The following is a 25715-nucleotide window of genomic DNA, read 5'->3' as shown; positions in this document are numbered from 1 at the left end:
GATGTGCTGGAGATGGCCCACGTGAACTGAAGGTTGGGGTGGAAGGTGTTGGTGAAGTGGATGAACTGTTCGAGCTCCTCTGGGGAGCAAGAGGCGGCGCCGATACAGTCATCAATGTACCAGAGGAAGAGGTGGGGTTTGGGGCCTGTGTAGGTGCGGAAGAGGGACTGTTCCACGTAACCTACAAAGAGGCAGGCATAGTTGGGGCCCATGCGGGTATTATGGGATACTCTCCACTTGCCTGCAAAGGAGCAACTCCAACAACATTTAAGTTCAGCATCATACAGGAAAAAATAATAGTTGATGATAGTAAATCTCTGAAGATTACACAAGCTTAGGCAAGTGTAAACCTCAGGTGAAACAAAAGGAAGAAGAGGATTGGGTCAGAGCACACATATATGATCCATTCTGCATTTTAAAGTCATGTTTTCCATCTTTAGTTTGAGTCATACCTTGACTTTGGATAACTATTTATAGTTGAATAACAAGAAATCTGGAGCTGTAAACTAATTTGGAAAATAGCTTTGTTTCTTGAAAAGAACACTGCAAGGCAGCAGAAAGACCAACCAAGGTGACAAGTTTCCATTGACAATTTCACTACTAATTCTTATTTATTGTGGAAAAAGCACATGGACATGTAATTTTTTTCCCAAAGAATTCTAGTGTATCTTGGTATAATGTTCTGAAACATGGTGTACTGTATTTACATATCCATAAATGGCTATACAGTGGAATAATATGCACATGTATTGAATTAAGATTGCTAGTATTTGTAGCAGATTCATACCGAATGTATTTGCTCAATCAATTCAATAGCTCAGTGGGAAAATAAACATTTCCTTCTTCTGAATTTCAAATATAAAGTTTGTTTGTCTTACTTTGGGCAATACTGACTACCTTATGACTGTGGGACACTCAACTATTTGTGAGAAGCCCCTAAATCAATTAAAATGACAAATATTTACCTAATAAGTTATTAAATTTGAGATTTATTTGGAGCACGTCTTTTTCTTACTAAGGAATTTATAGATAAATGAATTTGAACATCCTGACGTCCAAGAATTCTTACTTAAATAAGTGGTATAAATCACTGCATAGTTGAATCTAAGGGGCCGTTGTGTTTCAGATGTGAAGGCCACTGAGTTGCACTCACATAATACGCTTTAAGTTCTCTACTTAAATGACTGACTGTTGTCTCTCCTTTCCCTCAGAACAGACTGGGTTTCAAAATATCAAAATGTAACAATGAAAACTTTGAAAATTGAACTTCATCTGTTCATGAAGCCCAAGGAGAGTCTGTTACCATTTATGTGTGCTTGTATTATTTTACAATATAGCTTCAAAATGAAACAGTCTATTAACATTAGCCTGAATGGAGTCATTCACAACTTTTATGAATCCAACTGCACCTCAAAGAAAGAATTTACATTTATATGTTGCCTCTCACCCACTCAGCATATATCACAACTTTCTCTACAGCCAATGAGATACTTTTAGAGTAAAATTACAATCATAATGTCAGGAAATGTGACAACCAATCCCCACACAGCAAGATCCAACAAATACCAACTGACATACAGGTTAATTGAAATATGCTTTGTTGTCATGTGGTGTTGGTACATATATTGAAAGAAAGGCCAGGCTGAAGCATTTGCAACAGTCTTCAGCCCTTAGTGCTGAGTGGAAGCAACCATCTCTGGAGGACACCAGTATCATGGATGCCAGTCTTCAGCCAATTTGATTCACTCTACATGATATCAAGAAATGGTTAGAGGAACCTGGTGCTAAAAAGGCTAAAATGGTTATAATATTGAAGGTCATCCTCCTGAATTAGCCACATGTTCCAGTATAGTTGAAAGAGGACAGCAACAATGTTTTCAAGTCACACTTACTCAGCAATAACCTGCTCATTGATGTTCAGTTTGAATTTTGCCAGAACTCTGAGCTCTTGACCTCATTACAGCCTTGGTCCAAAAATAGGCAAAAGAACTGAACTCAAGAGGTGCATTGAGAGTCATTGGCCTTGACATCAAGGTATCATTTAACTGAGTATGGTGTCAAGGAGTGATAACAAAACTGGAGTTAAACTAGCAGGAAACAAAGTGTGTGCAAAATGAGTCTTTTTCAGATTGGGATGATAGGACACATAAAATATGAGGTCATCCTTTTAGGATAGTGATAGGTTTTGAGCAGCTTTGATCTTTCTGTCTCAGAAAACAATGGAGGTAGAATTATTAAATATTTTTAAGGCAAAGACTATTGTTAGGCAGCTGAGTCTTAGGTCATTGGGGATGGATGGGAATTTGGAATTCAGAACAGAAACAGATTCGCCATGATCTTATTGAATGTCGATGAATGGCCTACTCTTGCTGTTAATTTGTAGGTCTTTAATAGGAATCAGGACAACACAGATTGCAGAGGTACATGCATAATGGAAGGTGGTTGTCAGCATTGGAGGCAGCAATCAAACTATATTGGGGTGTTGATCTGACCCAGAAATCCCAAAATGCTTAGGAAAGCCACACATGGGGTTGGCCAATCTGAGAAAGGACACACCTGTAAACAGAATGGAAGGAAATAGTTGGGAACTGTTCCTTCAATCACAGGCTGCTCTCTCCCAAGCTTACTGCTGCTAAGTTCACAGTGAGTCCATCAACAGCAAATGTGGGAGGGTATCAGCCTGCATTTGGAGGAATGAGGTCAGTGGCAGAGCTAGTGGACAGAATAGAAACTATGCTGGCCAGGCGGGGAGTGATGTCAGTGAGCAAAGCCAGCAAGACTGTGAGAGAGGCCTCTCAGTAGTGGGTGTGATACCAGGACCTGTGCAGCCAAGCCAAAAGCCTGGAGGAAATGAGGCTGTAAAGTTTTGAGAGAGGTGGGTGTGTGTGTGTATGTGTGATGGGGGAAAGACCCTCCAAAGGTTGGAAAAAGTACAAAATGGGAGAGAAATGCTGCAAAGGGAAGAAACACTTTTAAACATTTCAAGAAAGATATACTGTCCTAAATGGGAACATGAGAATAAAACAATTTACTGTTTGGGGAATTCCTTATGTCTGACCTGCTCATGTAAACACTATTTTCTGAACAATGGTAATCCTCAGGATTGTTGATTTTGGAAGATTCAATGTTGGTAATACCATTGAACGTTAAGGATGAATGGTCAGATTCTGTCTTGTTAGAGAAAGCTATAGCCTGGGGCTTGTATGATGGAAATGTTACTTGACATTTATCAAATCATAAATTTCCTGCAATATTGTGGAAACTTTAAGGCTGCTGCATTGGGTGGGGTGGGGGGGAAAGTGAAATAAATATTGTGTCAATTGTTTAATACTGTACTGTTTAATTTCATAAAGACTGACATTTATGTGTTATCATACCTCAAAGTGTTTCACTTACTGGGAAATACTTGAGGCCATGTTGGAGACAAACATATAATGGTTTTCTTGTGACCTCACCATAGAATCCGAGAGTGCAGGAGGAGGTCATTTGGCACATCAAGTCCACATCAACCTCATAAAGAGCATCCCACCCAGCCCCAGCCCATCGCTGTATTTACCATGACCAATCCACATAATCTGCATATCCAGGGAGGAAACCCATGCAAATTCAACATAGTCACCCAAGGCTGGCATTGAACCCATAATCCTAGTGCTGTGAGGCAGCATTGCCAACCACTGAGCCACCATGCCACCATCTGCAGAAAGCATGTTTCGTTTGATGGCTTTTTTTTCTGGATAGAAGTGGGTCAGTTTTATATTTTAAAAATACTTGTTGCCAATTTATGTCTAGGGCCAATTTAAATACCAAGATGTCCAAGAAAGTAATATTTTCCTTAAGAGTCTTAAAATTTTAAATTTAATGGGGGATAAATTTAATCGGGGATAATCATGAAAATTTGAGTTCTGCCTGTGTGCGAATCTAAATCCTCAGCATATCAACATGAAGATAGAAGATACTGTTACCAATTATTATTGTTGTTACTACTCACTGCATCACCTAATGAAGGTGTACATGACACTGTGAAAGGGACACTTGAAAATTTTAAAAAAGCCCCATTAAAATTAAATCAAAAGGCATCAGCTGCTTCCCTCCATCAAAAGGTCAGAGGTGGGGATGTTTGCCGATGATTGCACAATGTTCAGCAACATTCACAATTTGTTGAAGCAGCCCACGTAAGTATGTGGAAAGACATGTCCAACACTTCAGGCTTGGGTTGATAAACATTTACACTACACAAGTCCCAAACTATGGCTGTCTCTAACAAGAAAGTATCTGACCATTAATCCTCGATGTTCAATGGTATTACCATTGCTGAGTCCTGCAAAATCAACACCCTCAGAGTTACTACTGACCTGAAGCTTAACTGTACAAGCCATACAAATAGTGCCAACATGAGGAGGTCATAGACTAAGAATTCCCTGGTGAGTAACTCACCTCCTGACTTCCAAGAGCCTGCTTACATGGGACAAGTCTAATGGACTGCTCTCCACTTGACTGGATAAGTGCAACTCCAAAAACAATCAAGAAGTTTGACAAGGCAGCTGCCTGCTTGGCATCCCATCATTCCTTTCACCACAAATGCACCATACCAGCAGTATGTACCATCTACAAGATGCACTAAGTCTCCTTTCACATCAGCTTCTAAACCTGCAAAACATGGAATAACGGTAGTGGATGCATGAGAGCAAGATTGCCTGGAAATTCACTCCAAGGCACACACCAACTTGACTTGGAACTAAATCACTGTTTCTTCAGTGCCATTGAGTCAAAGTCCTGGAACTCAATGGCTGACAACACAGTAGGTGTACCCACCACCATGGGCTTCAGCAGCTCAAGAAGGTAGCTCAGCATCAACTTCTCGAGTTGGTGCAAGAAATGTTGTCCTAGCAAGAAATGTTCACATCCCATGAGATTTTTTTTAGAAAATAAAATTCCTTTAACGATAACATGTGCAATACAATTGTTCTCTAGCCTACTCCAACCAGACATTGGGAAGGCGAAAGTCATCTCACACAGTTCCTGATTCTCACTCTACATAGTCATCTAGAACTTTATTCCTTTGTGGCAAGTTTGCATTCATTCCTTGTTCATAACTGGCCAAGGAGGAACTCCATGGCATTCAGCCAGTTGAGTATTTACAACAATCTAGAGGTTTGGTGCCAAGCTAAAAGTATCAGGTTTATTGAGTTTTTCTTTCTACCCTTTACATTGTTAACTTTAAACTCACCACCACACAATGTTTCCTAATTAGATCAGGAAAAGAACTAGCACTGGTCTCTGGTCTAACTCATAAACATTTCTGGGGGGTTGGGGGAGAGAAGAGAAAGAGGACTGGGGTTTTGGACGGGAGAATTGTTTCGGGGTTTGGAGGGTTAAGGGTGAGGATGACCAGGAGGAGTTTGAGAGCGGTGAGGACAGAGATGATGAGGATTTCTATTTTGGGGAGATGACTAACAAGGAAAATGTCTTAGTGGGTAGGAAAGAGAGAGTGGAGAGGCGTCCACAAAGCATTGGATTATGTGGTCGAGCCCATTGAGTCTGGTCTCCAGGGAATTCTTAGCCTATAGCCTGTTCATGTTGACATTTGTATGGTTTGTACAGTTAAGCTTCAGGTCAACAGTAACTCAGGATGTTGAATGGCTAATCTGACAGTCTTGAATATCACTTTCCTGGCTTTCCCCATAATCCTTGTTATATTGACTAACTAAAAATCTGTTTATCTCAGCTTTGCATATAGTGAACAGCCCAGCATTGACAGCCTCGATGGTAAAGGGAAATATGTAGACAATGGGTGGTACGGAGGGTCTGAGAAGGTAAAGGAAGTATGCGGGGGGGGGGGGGATGGTTGGGTTGAACGTCCATACAGAGGGGACAGTGTGAGATGAGATGTGGGTGGGGGAGTTAGATGTTGCGAGTGTGGGAGATGTGGAGGGGGTGTGAGATGCCGGGGTTTTGGGGGTATGGAGTGAGATACTGGAAGTTATTTCGAGTGAGGTAGTTGATGTTAACTACCGTTAACTACCCCGGGGTAAGTTTCCAGGGGTAGATGTCTGGGTGGGTTAATTGTTGGGGTGAGGAAGGGACTAGTTATCTGGTCGGGGATGGATGTTGGATTGGGTTGGGGGTAACTGTCAGGGTGGGGACGGTAGTTGTCGATTTGGGGAGGCAAGTTATTGGGGTAGGAAGTAATTGTCGGGTGGCGGGGTGGGGGTAATTGTTTGGTGTTGGGTTGGAGAGAAATTGTCGAGGGTTGGGGTAATTGTTGGGTGTCGGGGTGGAGGGTAATTGTCGGGTTGGGGGTATTTGTCGAGTGGGGGGGGGTAATTGACGGGTTGGGGGGGTATTTGTCGAGTTGGGGGGGGTGTAATTGTCGGGTGTCGGGGTCTCCGGGCCCTCCTCTATTGCTGGGTCTCGGGCGGCACTAGAGGGCGGCAGGACCCGGCTTCGGGCTCAGTCTGAGCGGCGGCAGTGGGCGGCAGGTTCGGAGCCGCGATCGTCCCGGAGAAACAAAGAGAGCCGCCCCGGGGGCAAGGAGGGAGGTTACGGGATCAGAGAGATCCCAGGCGATAGCCGTCCCTTCCGAGACACACCGGCTCTATCAGTACCGAGTGATGCCGGGCTCGCCGCTTCGGAGCTGGGACCTCGGGAAGCAGTGAACCGCGGGGACTGGGAAAAGGCGGCGGCGGGGATTGTCCCGGGGCCCGGGAAGGAAAAGGGGACTGTTGTCCCGGGGCCCAAGGCTCGGATCCCTGCACTCCCGGTGAATGGGGATCGGTAGCGATGAGCTCCGCTGAGCAGACGGTCACTTGGCTGATTACACTCGGGGTCCTGGATTCCCCCAAGAAAACAGTGTCGGACCCCGAGGCTTTCCTACAGAGCTCCCTGAGGGACGGGGTGGTCTTGTGTCGCCTCCTGGAGCGCCTGGTGCCTGGATCTATCGACAGGGTGAGTAAACCTGGCGGTGCTGACCTCCCTCCCCCGCCCAAAAACAATCCCGACGTCTACCTGTGTCATCGGTGTATACCTCTACCCCAATGCCACCCAGATCCCAACAGGTCTTGTCCCTTTCTGTCCGCACCGCCCCAGGGGATCTGGGGATCTATTTTACTCCCTCATCTGTGGGGATCTGGCCTCTCCCACTCCACTCCCCATTCCCACTCAAGAGTGGGATCTTCCAGCATCATTCGCTGTCCTTTTCCAGCTCTGGGCTGTCTTGCTCCCCAACTCTCCTTACCCCATTCAGGATGTCTAGATCCCACATTCTCATAGATGGGGTGCCAGAGGCTCTGTGGTGTTAACATGCTGAAGGAGATCTGACTGCCCTCCCACACTCCTTAACACCATCCCCTTAACCCAAGTACAGCCGATACGAGGTGCCTGTACCCCACATGTCCAGACATAGCTCACTATTGCTAAACTTGAGGTTCTGTACTCCTAATCCTGTCCATATCCGTCACCCTGAGAACTGCACTTGAGCCACCTGAAGATCAGGAACTGTATGCCATATCAGCAAACTCCCACCCCAAAACGCACGCACAAACATCTGGCAACAAAGTGAATCCCCTATTACCCTTCACCCACAGACTCTATAAAGCTCCCAAACACCAAAAGGGACACTACTTTCTTAGGGCTCTCTTCTCTCCTGGGGCTTATAACATTGTACTGATTATCTCTTGGTTCTCTAGCTGCTCTTCGTGAACACTGTCCCTTACGTACAGGGTAGAGGATGGAGAGGGAGATGTCTAAAGTATTGTATCTTCTGGTCCTGGAGTTTACAACTTTGGCTTGTGTTCCATTGAATATGAAAGATTAAGTTTGTAGTGTTTTATGATTATAATTATGAGAGTGAGGTAATATAGATATACTTAAGGTGATCAAAGAACTGCAAATATACTAATCTAAATTATATAAGCCTTTCACACCCTCAGCATGCCTCAATATGAGCAGAATGAGATAAACTGTTTCCTCTGGGGAAGTTCAGAACAAGGGGGCGTAACCCTAAGATTAGAGCTAAATTGTTCAGGCATGATGTCTGGAAGCATTTCACACAAAAGCTGGAACTTTTTCTCCAAAAAGATGTCATGCTTGGAGGTCAGTTGTAAATTTCAAGACTGACGTAGATTATATTTTCAGGAGTAAAATGCTGCAGGTGCCGAACATCTGAAATAGAAACAGAAACCAATTCAAGTACACAGTGGTCTGGCAGCATATGCTGTGATGAAAGATCATTAATTTAAAATATAACCTTTCTTTTTCTTTCTGTCAATTTGATTTTTGTTGGGTAAGAATATTGAGAAAAATGGGTTAAAGGTGGGTAGATGGAATGAGATCCAGATTAGTCATAATTGAATTAAGATGCTGATGGTCCTCCCATTCCTGTTTAAACTAATCCATAGTGTTTGGATCTATGTTCTGCCAGGTAACACTACATGACCACTAAGTCCCACAGTCTCAAAGTATTTTTAATTAATAGATTTTGCTTGTCTGTCAAACAAAATGTTTTGAGATTTCTGACATCTTGAGTTGGTTCTGTATCTAATGACAGAGCTTGGATTTCATTTAATTTATGAGCTGTATAGGATGGACTGAGCATCAGTGCCTACTAGGATTCAAATCATTTGGGTGAATGAGAAGGAACTGGGAGGAAAATGTTTGCTTCTCACTGCTCAAGTAAAATCAAATGATTTTAATCATTCTGTTCACAACTTTCACGTTCACACCAGGACATTGCGGCCAGTGATACATGTTTCAAATGTGGCCACAGTTGTAATGCTACTTGAATCTGATCCACCATTCAAAAAAATCATGGGTGATCTGAGTGACAACCTTGACTATCAAAAATTAATCAGTCTTGATTAAGTTTGATGACCCAACGTCCACTGTTTTCTAAGGAAGGGCACATTACAAACTATCGATTGTCTGATAAAAAACTTTTTTCTTCCTATCCATCTTAAAACGCAGGCTTCCTGTTTTTAAGCTGTGTCTCCTGAAGGGAGTCTGTTCGGCAATTAGAAACATCCTCCTTTATCCACCTTATCAAGACCCCTCAGGACCTTTATAGCTTCAAATAGATCACCACTCATCTTTTCAAGTTTCAGGGGTAGGGCCAATGTGTTTGACTTTTCTCCATAAGTTAAACTTTCATCCCAGGAATTAGTCAGTTGAACCTTTTCTGAATTGCTTCGGATCTAATGATCTAGCAATAATTTTCTCAAATGAGGAGTTTAAACTGTACAGAATGCTTTAGATCTGACCAAGGCCCCATACAGCTTGCGGTATAGCTTCCCTACTTCTATATTCCCTTGCAATAAAGAACAACATTTCGTTTGCCTTCTTCAAAATTTGCTGTATTTGAATACTGGCATTTTGTGACTTGTGTACCAGGACACCCAGATGCCTCTGTACTGCGCAGTTCTGCAAATTACCAATTTAATTGCATACCACTTCTCTCTTTTTCATGACAAAGTTGGCAAATTCACATTTTCCCACTTTATGCTCCATCTGCCAGGTTTTTGCCCACTCACTTAACCTGTCTATTTCCTTTTCACACTCTAAACTTTCTCTTGACAACTAACACTCTCCCCTATCTTGGTGTCATCAGCAAATTCAGAAGCTGTGCATTTGTCCCCCTGTCCAAGTCATTCACTTAGATTGTAAATAGCACTGATCCTTTTGTACTCCCAATGGTCACAACTTGCCACCTAAAAATGATCCATGTATGTCTACACTGTTTCCTGTTAACTACTGAGACTATTTCAACATAGCGCTGCAGTATCTTTTAATTTCTCCGGAGAGTGTGTACAAGGTCTCAGTTGGGCGGCACCTTTGACACTGCTGTACCTCCTCAGTGCTGTACTAAGAAATTCTCTTGAACCCACAGCCCTCTGTTCAGAGCTGTGAGTGTTGTCTGGCAGTTGGATGGGAGCTTTCAGCATCAAACGTTACATGTTGACTTACCTGCTTAGACTTTCCAATTCAGTAATCCCACTAATAGATAAAAATATTGCATTAAAAATCAATTAAGACAACTAAGTAAGAAAATAATAAGCTCAAGCTAGTTTTCACCTGCACTTGTCAAAGATGAGAATGTTGCCATTGAACTCCATCAGATACTGTTTTCTGCAGGTGTGTGCACAGCAGTCAAACAAAAGGTTTGGTCAAACAATAGGGGATTGTGGTAAATTGCCCTTTTCATGTTTCTGTGCAGACGCCTACATGATGCCTGTAGGTATTTGGGGTGAAGGTCAGTGTCTTGGTTGGTGATTGGTAACGTTTCCAGTAATTCATTTGAATTGATGGAAAATTGTGGCATGAATTGTTGTCATTAAATTTCCTACTATGCAAAACTCATCATGTTAACTTATAGAACTCTAGTGTTATGAAGTGTCTGAAGTTGGATAATGGCCATTAGTGGTACAATAAAGGAGGTGTATAATATTTGCCAAAGAGCCGGTATGGTGGTAAACCAGTGTTCCAGTGAGTTATTTTATTACCTTCACTGCCTTCAGTGCAACATAACAAAGCCATGGAGTAAAGGTCAGTCACAAATTGGCAAGAAAATAACTGAACGGATTGGAATTTAAGTTTAAGGAAGACTGCAGGAAGCAAGAATTTAGGAAGATGAAGAGCTGCATAATTTGAAAAGAGAGTTAGAGGAGCTAAATAAAGGCAAAATACTGCAGTTACTTGAAATCTGAAACAAATGAAGAGAATGCGGGAGAAACTCAGCAGGTCTCTAGGATCTGAGTGTCATAGACTTGAAACAAGTGTTAACTCTGGTTTTCTCTCTGAACATATGCTGTAGACCTAGAGGAACTGAATGTTGATTTGGGATGTAGGGAAGAGGAGATTGTACAGTACTTTTGCAGCTGAAGAACTGAAGCAGAAAATTCAAAGAAGTTTCAAACATTTGAGCAGTGATGAACCAGCGAGAAATGTTATGACACAGAAAGATTTGAGGTCATGGAAAAGTTGGAGGGGACTAGATACCGTTTCCTTCAACTCTTTCATTGGAAGGTAAAAAGTTAAGAGCCTTTTGGAAAAGGGAGGAAGATTCAAACTTCAAACTCGCTTGAGATTCGTGGAGGTGCAGGAATGGTGGAGGAAATAAGGGTTCAGCAAAAAGAAGGTGGAATCAAATTTCTTGAAGGCAGTTTACCGATGGATGGGATAGGGATTCCATTTGTCATAAAACAGTCATCCAATCAATGAGTTAATTCTTTTTAGCCGGCATTGTCTAGTGTATCACGAAGCTATTGGGAGTTCTGCTGTGGCTAATTTCATGTCTAATTAACCATGAAACAATGAGTTGCAGATGCTGTTGTTGATCTTGTGATCTCGGTATATCTGGGAAGTGCATACGTGTGACCTCAGCCATTTCTGTGCACTTTTTCATAAAAATGAAAAACAGTGTGTAATTGTAATTTGGCAGTAGTTGAAGAGTGCAAGTTGAGAGATGTTTCAGTGGGCGTGCACATGTGAAGTTTACTTTTCTGTCAGTGTGAGGTGTTCATGACTAAAATTAGTATCTGTGGCTAATCTGATGTTGCCATAACCCCAGTTGGTGTTACTCACTGATTTATTGGATTGCATTTATTCCAGTGCTCTGCTAAAATGAGTATATGTATTCGTGGATTCTGTTAATCAAAAAGGAATTTGTTTCCTTTGGAGAAAATGATGATGAACATGGATGATGGAATTGTGTACCTTGTTGACTGAACCAGTCACTGTCTCACAAATATACCCATTGGCTGACAGTTCCGGCTTTATTGCATTAAAATGCTTGTCTGCTTGCTTGATTTGACCTAGCAAGGACATAGGTAGCAAAATTAAAGAAAAAATAAGCTGGTCATGTATCTTATTACTGCCTGTGGGATATACTGTACTCAATTGGCTGCTATGTTTTGTACATTAAGGCAGTGACTATTCCTTTACATTGACTGTGAAGCTTTTTTGGTCTTTGACTTTTCAGTCTAGTATTTTTGATACATTGCAGGATTCAGCATTTGTAAGATGAGATACTGTGCCTAAATTTTGAGGTGTGAGGGATGAAGGGCAGGCCTAAAGATATATGCAGCTGTATAGTTAGTGCTTTGTTCTTGCTTGTCATGGATTTTAACATCAAAGTTCTGTGGTCATGATCTATTTTGTTGATACTTGCACAGAGAAATGGCAGGAGCCTATTCTGTTTTTCAGCAATGCCTGATCTGTGTTGTTATGATTCCAGCTGATGGTAATACTGGACAAAGCAGATCCCAGATTGAAATCTGGTTTGATAGGTCATAAGTTTAATTTTTGCAGTTGGTTATCAGGTTGATTAGTCATTAAATAGATTTACATAAGGCCGCTAATATGCATTAACATAAAAACACAGGTTTATTGGAGAAAATAAAAATGCAATATATTTATGATAATTTAGAAAGACCTTAAAATAGGTTTGTTCCCATTCAGAAGTTTCGTCACCATATCGGGTCAAATCATCAGTGAGGCCTCTGAAGAAGTGATGTTGTTCTCCGCTTGGAATTTATACCATCTGGTCTGTTATGGTATTTGTGTCATTTCCCGTTTTGTTCTGCATGGGTTTGTATATGGGGCCCAATTCTGTATGTTTGTTGACAGCATTATGGGTTGAGAACCATGCCTCTAACGATTCCTGTGCATGCCTGTGTTTGGCCTGGGCTACTATGGCTATGTTGTCCCAGTTAAACTGATGTTAAGGAAAATTCGTCACGTTGTTTTTCTGTGAGTTGATGTTCGTGTATAAATGACATGGTGAACTTTCTTAATATCAATACACTTGGACAATGAAGGCCATCAGTTTAACTTGGACAATGTAGCCATAGTAGCCCAGGCCAAACATGAACTTGCATGGGAATTGCTGGAGGCATGGTTCTCGACCCATACGTAATCAACAAACATATAGAATTGGGCCCCATATAGAAAGCCATAGAGATCAAAACTGGAAATGACACGAGTACCATAAAGATCAGACAGTATAAATTCCAAGCAGAGTAGAATCGCTTCAATGGAGGCCTCACTGATGATATTACGAGCATGGTGATGAAATGTCTGAATGAAGAAAACCATTTCGGCGAACAAGTCAGCATCCTCACCCACAATCTGAGCTACAAATCTTTGCTAAGATCTTTGCTTAAAGATCTTAGGATAACTAACAAAATCTCAACCTGTTTCAAAGATAACAAAGTGTAGAGTTGGATGAACATAGCAGCATGAGAGGAGCCGGAAGGCTGATGTTTCAGGCCTAGACTTTTGGGGTCGACACTTTATTACCTCAGATTCCCCAGTATCTGCAGTTCCTACTATCTCGTCCTGTTTCATCTTGTTTCTCAGCAAAATCTTTTACAATCTTTTAATCCCAAGAAAATATCATTCCAATTTCAACACGTTAATTTATTTTTAAATTCTTTCCAGTACTCTTCCTTGGATACCTAAGATAATTTTACGACTACTTTCCAGTTCTGCTGGCCTGAACCTCCCCTCAGTTTTGACAACATGAAAACTTGTTCACAAACTCTCACAGCTTGGAAACTCCATAAGCTGTACCTTACTGCTTGGATGAAAACTCTTTCCTGAACTGTAAACTTGAGGCAGACTAAACTGGCAGCCCCTAATCTGCTTTCTCTGTCTTTCTTAAAGACAACAGTTCAAAAGTTGTGTCAATTAACACCACAGGTATTTTATGAGGCACTTAAACTAGTCACATGCTTTCCTGGAAATGATGTATTTGGGTTACTGTTCCAAATAACTTCCTGATGTCTTGTTTCTTAAAGAAGTTATCTTCACTGAACTGAATCCAGAATCCATCTGCATCTGCTTTTTAAAAAGTAAAATTCTCAAATGATAATCACGTGTTATAAATCTTTGGTTCAGAGATAGTAGGAACTGCCGATGCAGGAAGATCTGAGGTAACAAGGCCCAGAGCTGGATGGTCACAGCAGGCCAAGGAGGAAACCTAATATTTTGGGTCTGGACCCTTCTTCAGAAATGGGGAAGGGAAGGGGGCTTCTGAAATAAATAGAGAGAGGGGGAGGCGGATGGAAAATGGATAGAGGAGCAGAAGGTGGAGAGGAGTCAGACAGGTCAAAGAGGCGGGGGTGGAGCCAGTATACGTGAGTGTAAATAGGGAGTTAGGGTGGGGATAGATCAGTCCAGGGAGGACGGAGAAGTCAAGGAGGTGGGATGAGGCTGGTGGGTACAAGGGTGGGGGTGTGTTGCTTGAGGTGGGAGGAGTGGATAGATGGGAGGAAGGACGGACAGGTTAGGGAGGCGGGGACAAGCTGGGCTGGTTCTGGGATGTGGCTGGGGGAGGGGAGATTTTGAAGCTTGTTAAGTCCACGTTGATACCATTGGGCTGCAGGGTTCCCAAGTGAAATATCAGATGCTGTTCCTGCAAACTTTAGGTAGCTTCATTGTGGCACTGCAGGAGGCCCAGGCTGGACATGTCATCCAAGGGGTGGGAGGGGGAGTTGAAATGGTTTGTAACTGGGACGTGCAGTTGTTTGTCGCGAACCAAGCATAGGTGTTCCACAAAGTGATCCCCAAGCCCCGACTTGGTTTCCCTGATGTAGAGGAGGCCGCAACGGGAACAGCGGATACCGTATATCACATTAACAGATGTGCAAGTGAACATCTGCTTGATGTGTGGAAAGTCTTCTTGGGGCCTGGGATTGGGATGAGGGGGGAGGTGTAGGGGCAGGTGTCGCACTTCCTGCAGTTGCCGGGTGTGGTGAGGCTGGTGGAGAGTGTGGAGCGGATGTGGGAGTCACGGAGAGAGTGGTCCCTCCGGAAAGCAGATAAGGGTGGGGAGAGAAAAATGTCTTTGGTAGTGGGGTCAGATTGCAGATGGAGGAAGTGTCGGTGGATGATGTGTTGGATCCGGACGTTAGTGAGGTGGTACGTGAGGATGAGGGGGATTCTGTTTTAATTGTTATTGTGGGGAGGGCGTGGGAGGGATGTGTTGCGGGAAAAGCGAGAGACACGGCCAAGAGTGTTTTTGACCACTGTGGAGGGGAAGTTGCGGTCCTTGAAAAACAAGGACATCTGGGATGTCCCGGAATGGAATGCCTCATCTCGGGAGCAGACGCGGCAGAAGCAAAGGAATTGGGAATAGGGGATGGCATTTTTGCATGAAGGTGGGTGAGTGGTGGTGTATTCTGGGTAGCTGTGAGAGTCATTGGGCTTTAAATGGATATTGATTTCCAGGTGGATGCCAGAGATGACGAGACAGGTCCAGGAAGGGGAGAGAGGTATCAGAGATAGTCCAGATGAACTTAAGGTTGGAGTGGAATGTGTTAATGAAGTGGATGAACTGTTCGAGCTCCTCGTGGGAGCACGAAGCCTAGCCGATACAGTCATCGATGTAACGGAGGAAGAGATCGGGTTTGGGGCCAGCGTAGGTATGGAAGAGGGATTGCTCCACGTAACCTATAAAGAGGCAGGCGCAGCTTGGGCCCATGCGTGTACCCATGGCCACCCCCTTTGTCTGTAGGAAATGAGAGAAATTTCCTTTGTTTCCATTTGCATATTTTGAGGATACTTTTGTGATTTTTGATTTTCACAGCTGTGATTTCCAATTCATTTGTGAAGGATTCAAAGCGTGGAAAACAACAGTATGGCCTCAGTGTAAACAAACTAAAAGGACAATACTGTGTTCAAGAAATGGTGCAACAGGCTGGAGGGGTGTAATAGCCTCCTCTTGTTCCTTTATAAAGCTGCACCAGCTCCATAGGGGAAGAATTTTGACAGCAGATAGGTGTACAAGGTGCTCTGAAAAAGCAGGATTTGTGCAGTTTTTGTTCTTACTTGAATGACTCTTCAGATAAATATGTTGTTTCTCGAATGTTACGTGTCAGATGTGAAGTTCCAGGAAAAATTTAGTCCTCCCCCACCCCCCCCCACCCCATCTCCTGACTTTTGTGCAGCCTGCTTTTTGGCTGCACAGTGCTGACTATTTAACGTCAGGTTCTTGATTTTCTGCCAAAAATCCGTCAAAAAGTAAAAAATCATGATCCATTCGAAATATCATTGTCTAATTAATGGTGTAAAAATTTCCGTGAACCACAGTGGGCTACGTTATAATGAGCCACTTTCTGAAGTATTGGAATCAAACAGTAAATTCTGGAAATATTGTGGCAGGTCAGTCCACGTCTGATTTTGGGTTTCGATGAAAGATGCATTCCTTAGCGGCCCCATGACTCTTGGATCTCTGCAACTGCCCAATTTGAACCTTCTGTACATTCTCAGCTTTCATTACTACACCGTTGGCAACGGTACCTTTCGTTACTTGGCCCTACCTCTGGAATTCATTCCATAAACATTTCTCCTTTAAGACACTTCTTAAGCTCTACTTCTGTAACTCTTGTGTACGGTAACTTATCTAAATGCCTTAAGTTTGGAGATTGAACTAAACTCTACCCAATTGGATGATGTCATTACGTCTTTGGTAGAAAAAAGGCAAAACAGCTTAGGAACTTGTAAGGGGAAGATCTTATCCACAGATCTCCCAATTGTCTTAAGAACAATGTCAACCTGACTAATATAATTTGTGCATGAATAGTACCATACAACGAACTGCGAGATAGCAAGAACTGCAGATGCTGGGAGTCGGAGATAACATAGTGTGAGGTTGGAGGAGCACATCAGGCCAGGCAGCATCAGAGGAGCAGGAAAGTTGAAGTTCCAGGTTGGGACCCTGCTTCAGAAATGTTTAGGACAAAAGCCCCCTTTCATTAAGGCTTACTTAAGGATATTTTTTATACCAATGTAAACTGAGTAGTCCCTTAGACCCAGTCAAGGATGTTGACAACAAACTATCCCAACCAAATGTTAATGGTAGTTGGCGTAATGGCGCATATAAAGTGACAGTAGTAGTAGAGTAGAAATCAAGCAAGACAGTAAATCACAAGCTGAACAAGAAAATGCACCATTGTATTAGAAAGAACTTAAATTGATGACATCATAGCTCATCAAATCATAAAGGAAGGCACAGCTACTTCTGTTGAGGTTCTATAACTTTAGACTTTAATCTGAGTACAAATGAAAATCTTGAAAGTGTAAAATTTAACAGAAGAGCTTAACATTGGGTGGATCAGTGAATAACTGAATTAAGATCTCTTTGGATTAGTGGATAACTGAGAGTATGAACTTTGAAATCAGAACTAATAGCAGACAGAATTGTAGTTGGAATTTCTGATGAGTCTGTCAGTTTTATTAGAGTCCAGAGAAGATTTGATTTTAGAGGAACCTACTCAGATTGTGCTAGAAACAGAAAGAATAACATAAATATATGAAGAGGAGAAAGATGTTATCACTGGAGTGCAACAGAATCCATTCAAATATTACAACCATAAGAATACATGTGACAAGTCAACACAGAGTTGGAAAGATGACAGGTACTAAGAGTCAGTGTTAGCACTCTGGAACAAGAAACTTCACAGGCAAAAGCAGTGTCCAGTTATTAAAAGAGAGTTCTATATCTGAAAAGCTTTAGCTTACTTCCAGAAAGTGTAAGACACAGTTATGAGGCAGCCAAAAGTCAGGTGGTTCCATATTCAAAAATGTTCTCCGAGGACAGCCACAGGCACTGGAAGGGACACTCAATGCAGAGGAAATTGGTCATCCAACCAACTAGTTTTTAGCAGAACCTGTTTATGTCAAACAACATTGTCTTACTTTTAGGCCTGATGAGATGAGTGTCACTGTTTTATCAAATTGTGTACCATTGGTAAAGAAACAAAATCTACAGCATGCAGACATGTTTTCAATATCTGCCTGGAACAATCCTCCACATTAAAAATTTACTACTAGTAACACTGCAACATTAAAACATGTAAGATGGTCAAGAATATATTCATAATTCATAATCAAGAAATCCAACTATGCGCATGCAGGTTTTAGTTTGGCTTCAACCCTTTTAAAGCGGAGAAAGTTCAAGTGGTTGCGAAGTATAGTGATCAGGTCAAGAGAGTCGAGCATATTCCACATCTGTCCAGAAATAAGCCAGCCAGAAAACAACTGGTCCAGGAGAAAACAGTCCTTGAACAACTGGCCAAGGGGCAAATAATCAAAGATTTCATTATGGTTCCAAGACTCATAGTAGAACCCAAAAAAGAAGAAGGGATCTTGAGATGAGCAATGTTGACTTAAAAAACAAGTTTAAAGTGGCTGAGAAGAACCAGTGCTTAACAAGCAGAATTCAAGGCTCAATCACATTTGACCAGAAAAAAAGACTGACAGTTATCATTTGATACCATTTATTGATATTGTGTCTAAAGTCTGGCAAGTTGGTTGAGAACCTATACTTTGAGCAACATTTCACAATTGTTGAGAACTTAGTTGTGTACAGCAAAAGATGAGGGAGATGTCCTGGAAAGGACACACTGGAAACATTACGGAATGGCTAAGTTTACAGCCAGGGCTCAGTCAGTGGTACGGTTCCCAGAAGTCTCAAGGAAGATTGAAAATTTCATACCTCATTGTGAAATCTGTGATTGTGCAGGAAGGTCAAGGGTCTGGAAAATAGTTCTATCATCACAGAAGAAAATTCAAATGACAAACCCACAAAGCCTGTGAGAAAATGCAAACATAGAGAAAAAGAATGAACAATACAACCTACTTGAGCTCATTGATTAATCTTTGACAGGATGAGACCAGGATACATGCAAGAAGAATGTTCCTGACGACTGGGGATTCCAGAACCAGGGGTCACAGTTTAATGACGTAGAGTAGGTTATTTAGGACTGAGATGAGGAGAAATTTCTTCACCCAGTGAGTGGTGAGACTGTGGAATTCTTTGTCATAAAAAATGGTTGAGGCTAAGCCATTGAATGTCTTCAGGAAAGAGTTAGACGTAGTTTTCCAGGCTAAAGAAATCAAACAGTGTGGGAGAAAGCAGGAACAGGATGCTGAATTGAATGATCAGCCATAATAATATTGAATGGTGGAATACATTCGAAGGGCTGAACGGCCTACTTTCCCTATTTTGTTGAAATGTTTTTATCAGATTAAGAGTAAATAGCTTCCAAAGTAGAGAACATGCAAGAGCCAGAACATTTGCTAAGAGAATAAAGCCACAAGTCTCCATGATTTTGAACAAACGAGAAATAAACTGTAAGCTGTAATTTTAGGAATGTCACCTCTAGGTAATTCAAGGAGTGCACCGCTGTAGAGATTCCCATCTGTCAGTGCTATGTTGCTGTCAAGTGATGGATGTAGTTGTCTTTCAACTGGCGAGATAGTCCTATGACCAGTCTTTGGACATGTTGTGTAGTGAAGTGGAGATAAAGTTTCTGCTGTCAGTATTCTTTCCAAATCCAAATTCAGCCTGGAACTGCTATCTCTGTCTTGTCCACCATCAGGTGCTGCCTGGTTAAATGGCCAATGCTTCCAGCCTTTGCTGCGGCTTCTGGAGCTTTGACTGGTGTGACATTATAACGCATGGAATGTAGTGACTTCAGCCGCACCTATGCAGATTCATTCTCACTGAGGGACATGTCTCACTGGTAAATGAAGCATCCAGGCTCATTTATGCATTTGTGGGTGGCAATTTTGATGACCATCTTTGCTTTCATGCAAACCACTCTGCAAATTTGACCAAACAGCATTAGAAGAGTAATGCAATCAAAAATAGACAAACAACTTATTTCGGACACCCAGAATTAACATGTAGCAAGTACAGGTCATAAACAGTGTTTGAACACCCCACAATACACTTCAAAGTGCAATAGCGATAAAATTTTCAGCAGTTCCACTCAAATGTTAATGATTGTCCCTGCCTCCTTTCGTAGAACATCTCCTGAAATACTAACAGCACAAAGCCATCAGACTGCTCTTGAATTCACATGGAGGTCCCTGCATAGAATCTCTTTACCTGAAGTCCTGTCCCAGCATTAATGGTAACTGCAGCCAATCTAACATGGAGTCTACTTTTGTCTTTCACATCCTTATTCACTGATGGTCTCAACGGTCTGTAACCATCAAACTCTTCTTCAATGACCCCAACCTACTTTGAGCAACCTGTTGAAAACCTTGCAATAAGCCTAGCTCCTCTTCCTGTGCAGAATTAAATGTGTACCCTGAATGTTACATTTCTGCATGTTACATTTGCATGCCACATTTCAGTCCAACTTTGGATGGTGTCAGGGTTTTGGTACATTTGGACGTGGGCTGCTTTAGTATGAGATGTCGTGAATTTTGCAAAAAAGTAGTGAACGTGCCCACTCTGACTGTATGATGGAGGGAAGGTCATTGATGAAGCAGCTGAAGGTGTTGGGTGCAGGATATTAGCCTGAGGAGCTTTTGCAGAGATGTCCTGGAGCTGAGGTGACTAACTTCCAATAATCACAACCATCTTCCAACCATCTTCTTGTGTGCCTGGTACAAAGATGGCTGCTATGAAGATGGCTATCATTCAACAAACTGCACCTTGTTTGAGATGAAAGCCTCTTCTTGCTGACACTCACTAGTGCATTTCCTTTCCCATTGTAAACCGTCAGGCCATTAGACCTAGTCAAGGAAAGGGGATGGTTACAGCAAATACTGCCAAACACAAAGTGGTGGTAGAGATAGTAGGAACTGCAGATGCTGGAGAATCTGAGATAAAAAGACGTGGAGCTGGATGAACACAGCAGGCCAAGCAACATCAGAGGAGCAGGAAGGCTGATGTTTTGGGCCTAGACCCTTATTTAGAAAATGGGTTTCTGAAGAACGATCTCGGCCCAAAAAGTCAGCCTTCCTGCTCCTCTCATGTTGCTTGGCCTGCTGTGTTCATCCAGCTCCACGCCTTGTCATTACAAAGTTGTGGTTGTTGGCATCAAATCACATACAGTAACTCTGATCCATCCAAAAATCTCCCCATGTGCCTGTTCATTTGGAAGCATTCCTGTGAAGTGCTTTGGGACACTTTAATGGGGTAAAGGTGCCATATGAATGTAGGTAGTTGCATCGTGTTATTGAAGCTTTACAAGGCTGTATTTTGCAAGCTTGTTTTGAGTGTGGGATTCTTTGGTGCCCTGTGTCCTTTCCATATTCCTGTGCACCATGTATCCGCTGGGTGTGGAGTTTGGCTTGTGAGATTTATGTTCAACGCACGTGATCTTAAGCTAACGTTGGGTGCTCATGTTCTGTGCTCTAATTCTACTCTTGTATTCATTCTTTAGATACATCAGGACCCCAAATCCGAAGCAGAATGTCTGAGCAACATCAAAGAGTTTTTGAAAGGCTGTGGGGCGCTTCGCGTGGAGGTCAGTGTGTCATTTGTTCACCACATGTGCCAGACTGGGTAGAGTAAAATGTGGTTTTTCTTTGAGATTAATTGGCAAGTAAAAAGGGATGGCAGAGTACTGACTGAGGTCATATCTGGAGTAGGTGGGTGTAGGGAGAGACAGAGCTGCTAAAGATTGGGTGGATTTAAGCAGGAATAAAGTGCTGGTGCAGAGAGAAGAGAGAGCCAGGGGAGTGGGAAAGAATGTTTACATCCATCCATAAAACCCATCTCTTTTATTGTGTTTTTCATTGTTAGATCTCCTTAAATGGTTCAGTGCCATATTTTGTTCAGCTACTGTGAAGCAGATTTTTTTTAAACTGTTTGAAAGGTGCCACATAAATAAAGGTTGTTTTTTAGAAGTGGTGAAAATATTGATTGTTTTCTGACATCAATTGTACTTCGCTGTTTGAAGCAAGAGTTGAGAAATTCATGCTGTCCTTTTATTTTGTGAATGTCAGTGAATCACAGTGTTCCTAATCCTCCAATCCACCATCTCGATTTCACAGACTCTGAACTGTTGAAATGATGCCACCTTTCACAGAGGGGCCTCAAAAATGTCCACTCTTTCCTCAATAGAGAGTTCCCTGCCATCTCGGTTGACAGAACCCATAGCTGTGTCCAACCCATTCCATGCATTTCTGCCCTCGCCTCTTCTCTTCCCTCAATATCGATATGGTCCCCTGGCCTTTGCTTTTCAACCTCACCAATCTGCCACCTCCAGCAGGATGCCATCACCAGACATGCACTCCATTCCTTTGTTGCCATTCCAGAGGGACTGTTCTCTCCAGAACACTCTGATTCTCTCCTCCTCCAGTCCCAACACTTACAAACACCCACAAAGTGCCTTCCCATGCAATTGCAGAAGGTGTAACACTTTCCCTTTTATCTCCTCCATCCTCACTATCCAAGACCTTGAACATGCCTTTCAGATGAAACAGGGATTTACCTACACCTCATTCGGTCTAGTCTGCTGTATTCACTGCTCACCTTGTGGTCTCCCCTACACTGGGGAGACAAAATGCTGGCTGGGGTGACCACTTTGCTGAATGCTTAAGTTCTGTCTGCAAAAATGACCTTAAGCTTCTAGTTGCCTGCCACTTCAAATCACCACTGTGTTCCCATTGCCAACGGGCTTGTTGCAATACTCCGATGAGGTTCAAAGCAAGCTGGAGGAACAACAGCTCATCTTCTACCCAGGCACCTTACAGCTTTCAGGACTCTTGAATTTATTGAATTTTATAGTTTCAAAACGTGAACGCCCTCCTTCGTATTTGGTAACTACCCCCATGCCATGACCTGTTGTGTATGGGTTACCCCCAGCATTATCAACCCATTTACACTTCTCATTACCGGCCAACCTGGCATTAATCTCTCTTGGTTTATGACTAGTAATCTCTTTGTTTCCCTCTTTTCTCTCTCTCTCTATCTCTCTCTCTCTCTCTCTCTCTCTCTCTCTTTCTCTCTCTTTCTCTCCCCCTCCCCCCACCAACCCTCACCCCCATGATCTTCACATATTCTATTCACTCCTTATCCCCATACTATCATCAGCATAAAAACCACCCTTTCTCAGCCATTACAAATTCTGACAGGGTCCCGTGACTTGAAAGGCTAATTGTTTTTCTCTCTTCAAATGCTTGAGACCTGCTGAGTTTCTCCAGCATTTTTGGTTTTCGCAATCCAATTTTCAGCTTTCACAGATTTTTTAAAAATTGAAGTGTTGCTGTTGTCTTTAAGGGGAACTTTTGATAATCACTGTGATATGTGATGTGATTTGAGTGGACTTGTGTACTCTGAACCAGCATATTTATAGAGCACCTTTTATTTTGGAGAGAGAGAGATTTCCCATAGTGATTGGGCTACAATAGGTAGTAAACTAAAGAAGAGCATTTCAGCAGGGGCTTCTAAGTGTTTTGAGTAAAACGTGGTCTTTAATAGATGGCTTTGGTGTGAGATCCAGGTACCTGAAACCTGTTTGAGTGGTGTGTTTTGAAGATGTGGAGTTACTGAACAAGTTGTCTGTCACTTAATATATTTAATGGTTGGGTAGGATTGAATGTTCAGTCTCCCAGTTGGGCTGTACTACTAATTGTTATTGGTTAATCATTTCCAATTTATTTTGGAACTATTGCGGCCTGATCCAGTGATAAAGAAACTGTTGTTTTTAATGGAACTGCAAAAGGCAAAGACAACAAGGGAAAAGCTGCTGATGGACTGTGTGGATTTACATATTATAGATATGGTGGAAATATAAGTCAACATAAAATTTGTCATGGATAGATGAGGTCTCTCTGTTGTACTTGGTACCAGAGGTACGGTGGGTGAAACATTGGGCAGACGCAGCATGGTCAGGAGAAGATTTCAGGTGGAAAGTTGAAGGAATGGCTTAACACAGGGTTATACAGACAGTGTATTTTACATAAAGGGAAACTCAGGCAGGAAACTAAGAAATTCTTGAAAAAAAGGGAAAAAAATGGAATTGTATACTCCAAGCACTCTTTCTCTCGCTGTCATTGCTAGTATCATCCCCAACACTAGTGGCAAACCATTACATCCTCTCATTTCATCTCATATTTTCTATTTGTGAGATACTGCTATGTACAAATTGGATGCTACATTAGTTTCCATGCATTTTTAACACCCGACTGATAATTCATTGGTTATGAATTGTTTTGGAATATCCTGAGGTGTGCAAGACACTCTGGAATGCCAGCTATTGAAACAGAAATGGATCCAAGAGTAGACCTTAGGGCCCGTAAAGCCTGTCTGCCATTCAATGCAATCATCGCTGACCTTGGATTTCCTGTCCACTTTCCTATTTGCTTCTTATCTCCTTCGCTTACCCGCAAGAGCAAAGCATCTCAGATTCTCCAGCATCGACAGTTCCTACTATCTCATGGTCTTAACAGTTCCTTTTGAATGTTTTTTTACTTGGCAAATAGGCAGATTTTGTCTTTATTTATTTGTGCTCCCAGGAGTAGGTTGCGGAAAAGAATTAAGCAGATCTTCAAGATCGTTTTTGTGATTCGTCATTCACTGGCTCCTTCTGGCAAATATGGGTAGTTTGGTGTCAATGTTTGGTGTACTTTGAGGCAAAAAGCATTGTCCTGTATTTATATGTGGCTTTACTCATGTTCAATCAACTCTTCATCTTCCATAATCACAATTGCCCAAAATATGAATACAAAGTATGTTATCATGTTTTATGAAATTCACATTCTCTAAGTGTATAATCAGCGCCAATTAACTTTGAAGAATGCGCCTAATAGTTTGGTTGTCATGTATAACATTGCTGTATATTGATCATGTTCAAGAACCTGACCTGGACCTTTCCATCTTTCTGCTTTTCTCTTTCATACTAAACCGTATCCCTTAGATTAAAATTTATTTTTGATGGCCTTTTGCTGTGAGACTCACCAGATTTTCTATGAAGCTTCAGACTTAATTCCCTTCTGCCAGCAGCAGGGTACATAGAAAAAGTGAAGCGACAGCAAGCCTTTTATTGACCAGGACAGTGCTGGTTGATTAAATAATCTGGATAATTAAGAGGTATGCGTAACTGCAGTAAACTGTGATCAAGCAAAACTTCGCAACATCAACATCCCTCAAAAAGACAATGTAGAAACATCAATCCACCTCCTAAAATCAATGTAAAAACACACAGTACGTAATAGAAATGCAATGCAAGGGGAATACATGCCACTGTTATACTTTATTTACAGCATAAATATTTGGACATTGTGGTAGATTGTGGTATTTGAAGTTTATACTTTTTGCCAGTTTATCAAGGGTGCTGGTTAAAACCAAATTTTCTGAATTGTAGTCCCTGCCTATATCATATCACTAATTACTGAAAGAACTTTTTGATTTCTCTTCAAAAACAATTGCTTCGTCTGTGGCGCCAGTCATTTGCAGTGAGTTCTTTGCATGGACTGCCGATGCTGGGGCATTTGTTAATTCACAACCTGCTTAGCTGATCGGATTTTATGAAATCTCTATCTATTAGGTCATATGATTTCTTTTACATATTCCATTACTAAATAGACTTTCCATGATCATGCTTATTTTGACAATGTGTGTTTTCTCACACACTAGACTACCAACTAAATCTAGTTCCCCTGTCTCAGAAGGACCGATGAATATTTATTTCTACCCGATCCCAAGTCCATTGCTACAGCTTTGTTCAAGTATTTTGTTAATGAGAAACTTACCACGGGCTGTGATTAGCTCATTGTATATTTTTTAATCGGTGTCACATTTGTTGCTGGTCTCTGCAATATGCTTAGTGTGCTCATCTTCCCTCCTGCTTTGAATTTGATAATATTCAATGCTGGAATATTTAGAATAAATATATACTATTAGATCATTCTGCTTCCTTCTTGCTCATTGTTGTTGTGGGTTTAGTCGCATGTGATTTGATATCAGATTGTTTTAG

At 41.9% G+C, this 25715-nt stretch overlaps 1 protein-coding gene across 4 annotated transcripts in view; it reads left to right on the top strand.

The window, feature by feature from the left end:
* Window positions 1–6384: 6384 nt before the first annotated feature.
* The window catches only part of LOC125453209 (rho guanine nucleotide exchange factor 7-like), a 123403-nt gene continuing 104072 nt past the window's right edge, over window positions 6385–25715 (top strand). For all 4 annotated transcript variants that reach the window (XM_059646440.1, XM_059646439.1, XM_059646442.1 and 1 more), the window contains exons 1-2: window positions 6385–6945; window positions 21177–21260. In XM_059646440.1, the coding sequence (XP_059502423.1) occupies window positions 6781–6945; window positions 21177–21260 (249 nt within the window). In that variant the 5' untranslated portion in view covers window positions 6385–6780. The remainder of the gene's footprint in view (window positions 6946–21176; window positions 21261–25715) is intronic.

The sequence above is a fragment of the Stegostoma tigrinum genome, chromosome 6 (assembly GCF_030684315.1).
Source record: "Stegostoma tigrinum isolate sSteTig4 chromosome 6, sSteTig4.hap1, whole genome shotgun sequence".
Classification (NCBI taxonomy): domain Eukaryota; kingdom Metazoa; phylum Chordata; class Chondrichthyes; order Orectolobiformes; family Stegostomatidae; genus Stegostoma; species Stegostoma tigrinum.
Note: the sequence above shows the minus strand (reverse complement) of the source record. Positions and strands in the feature narration are given on the sequence as shown.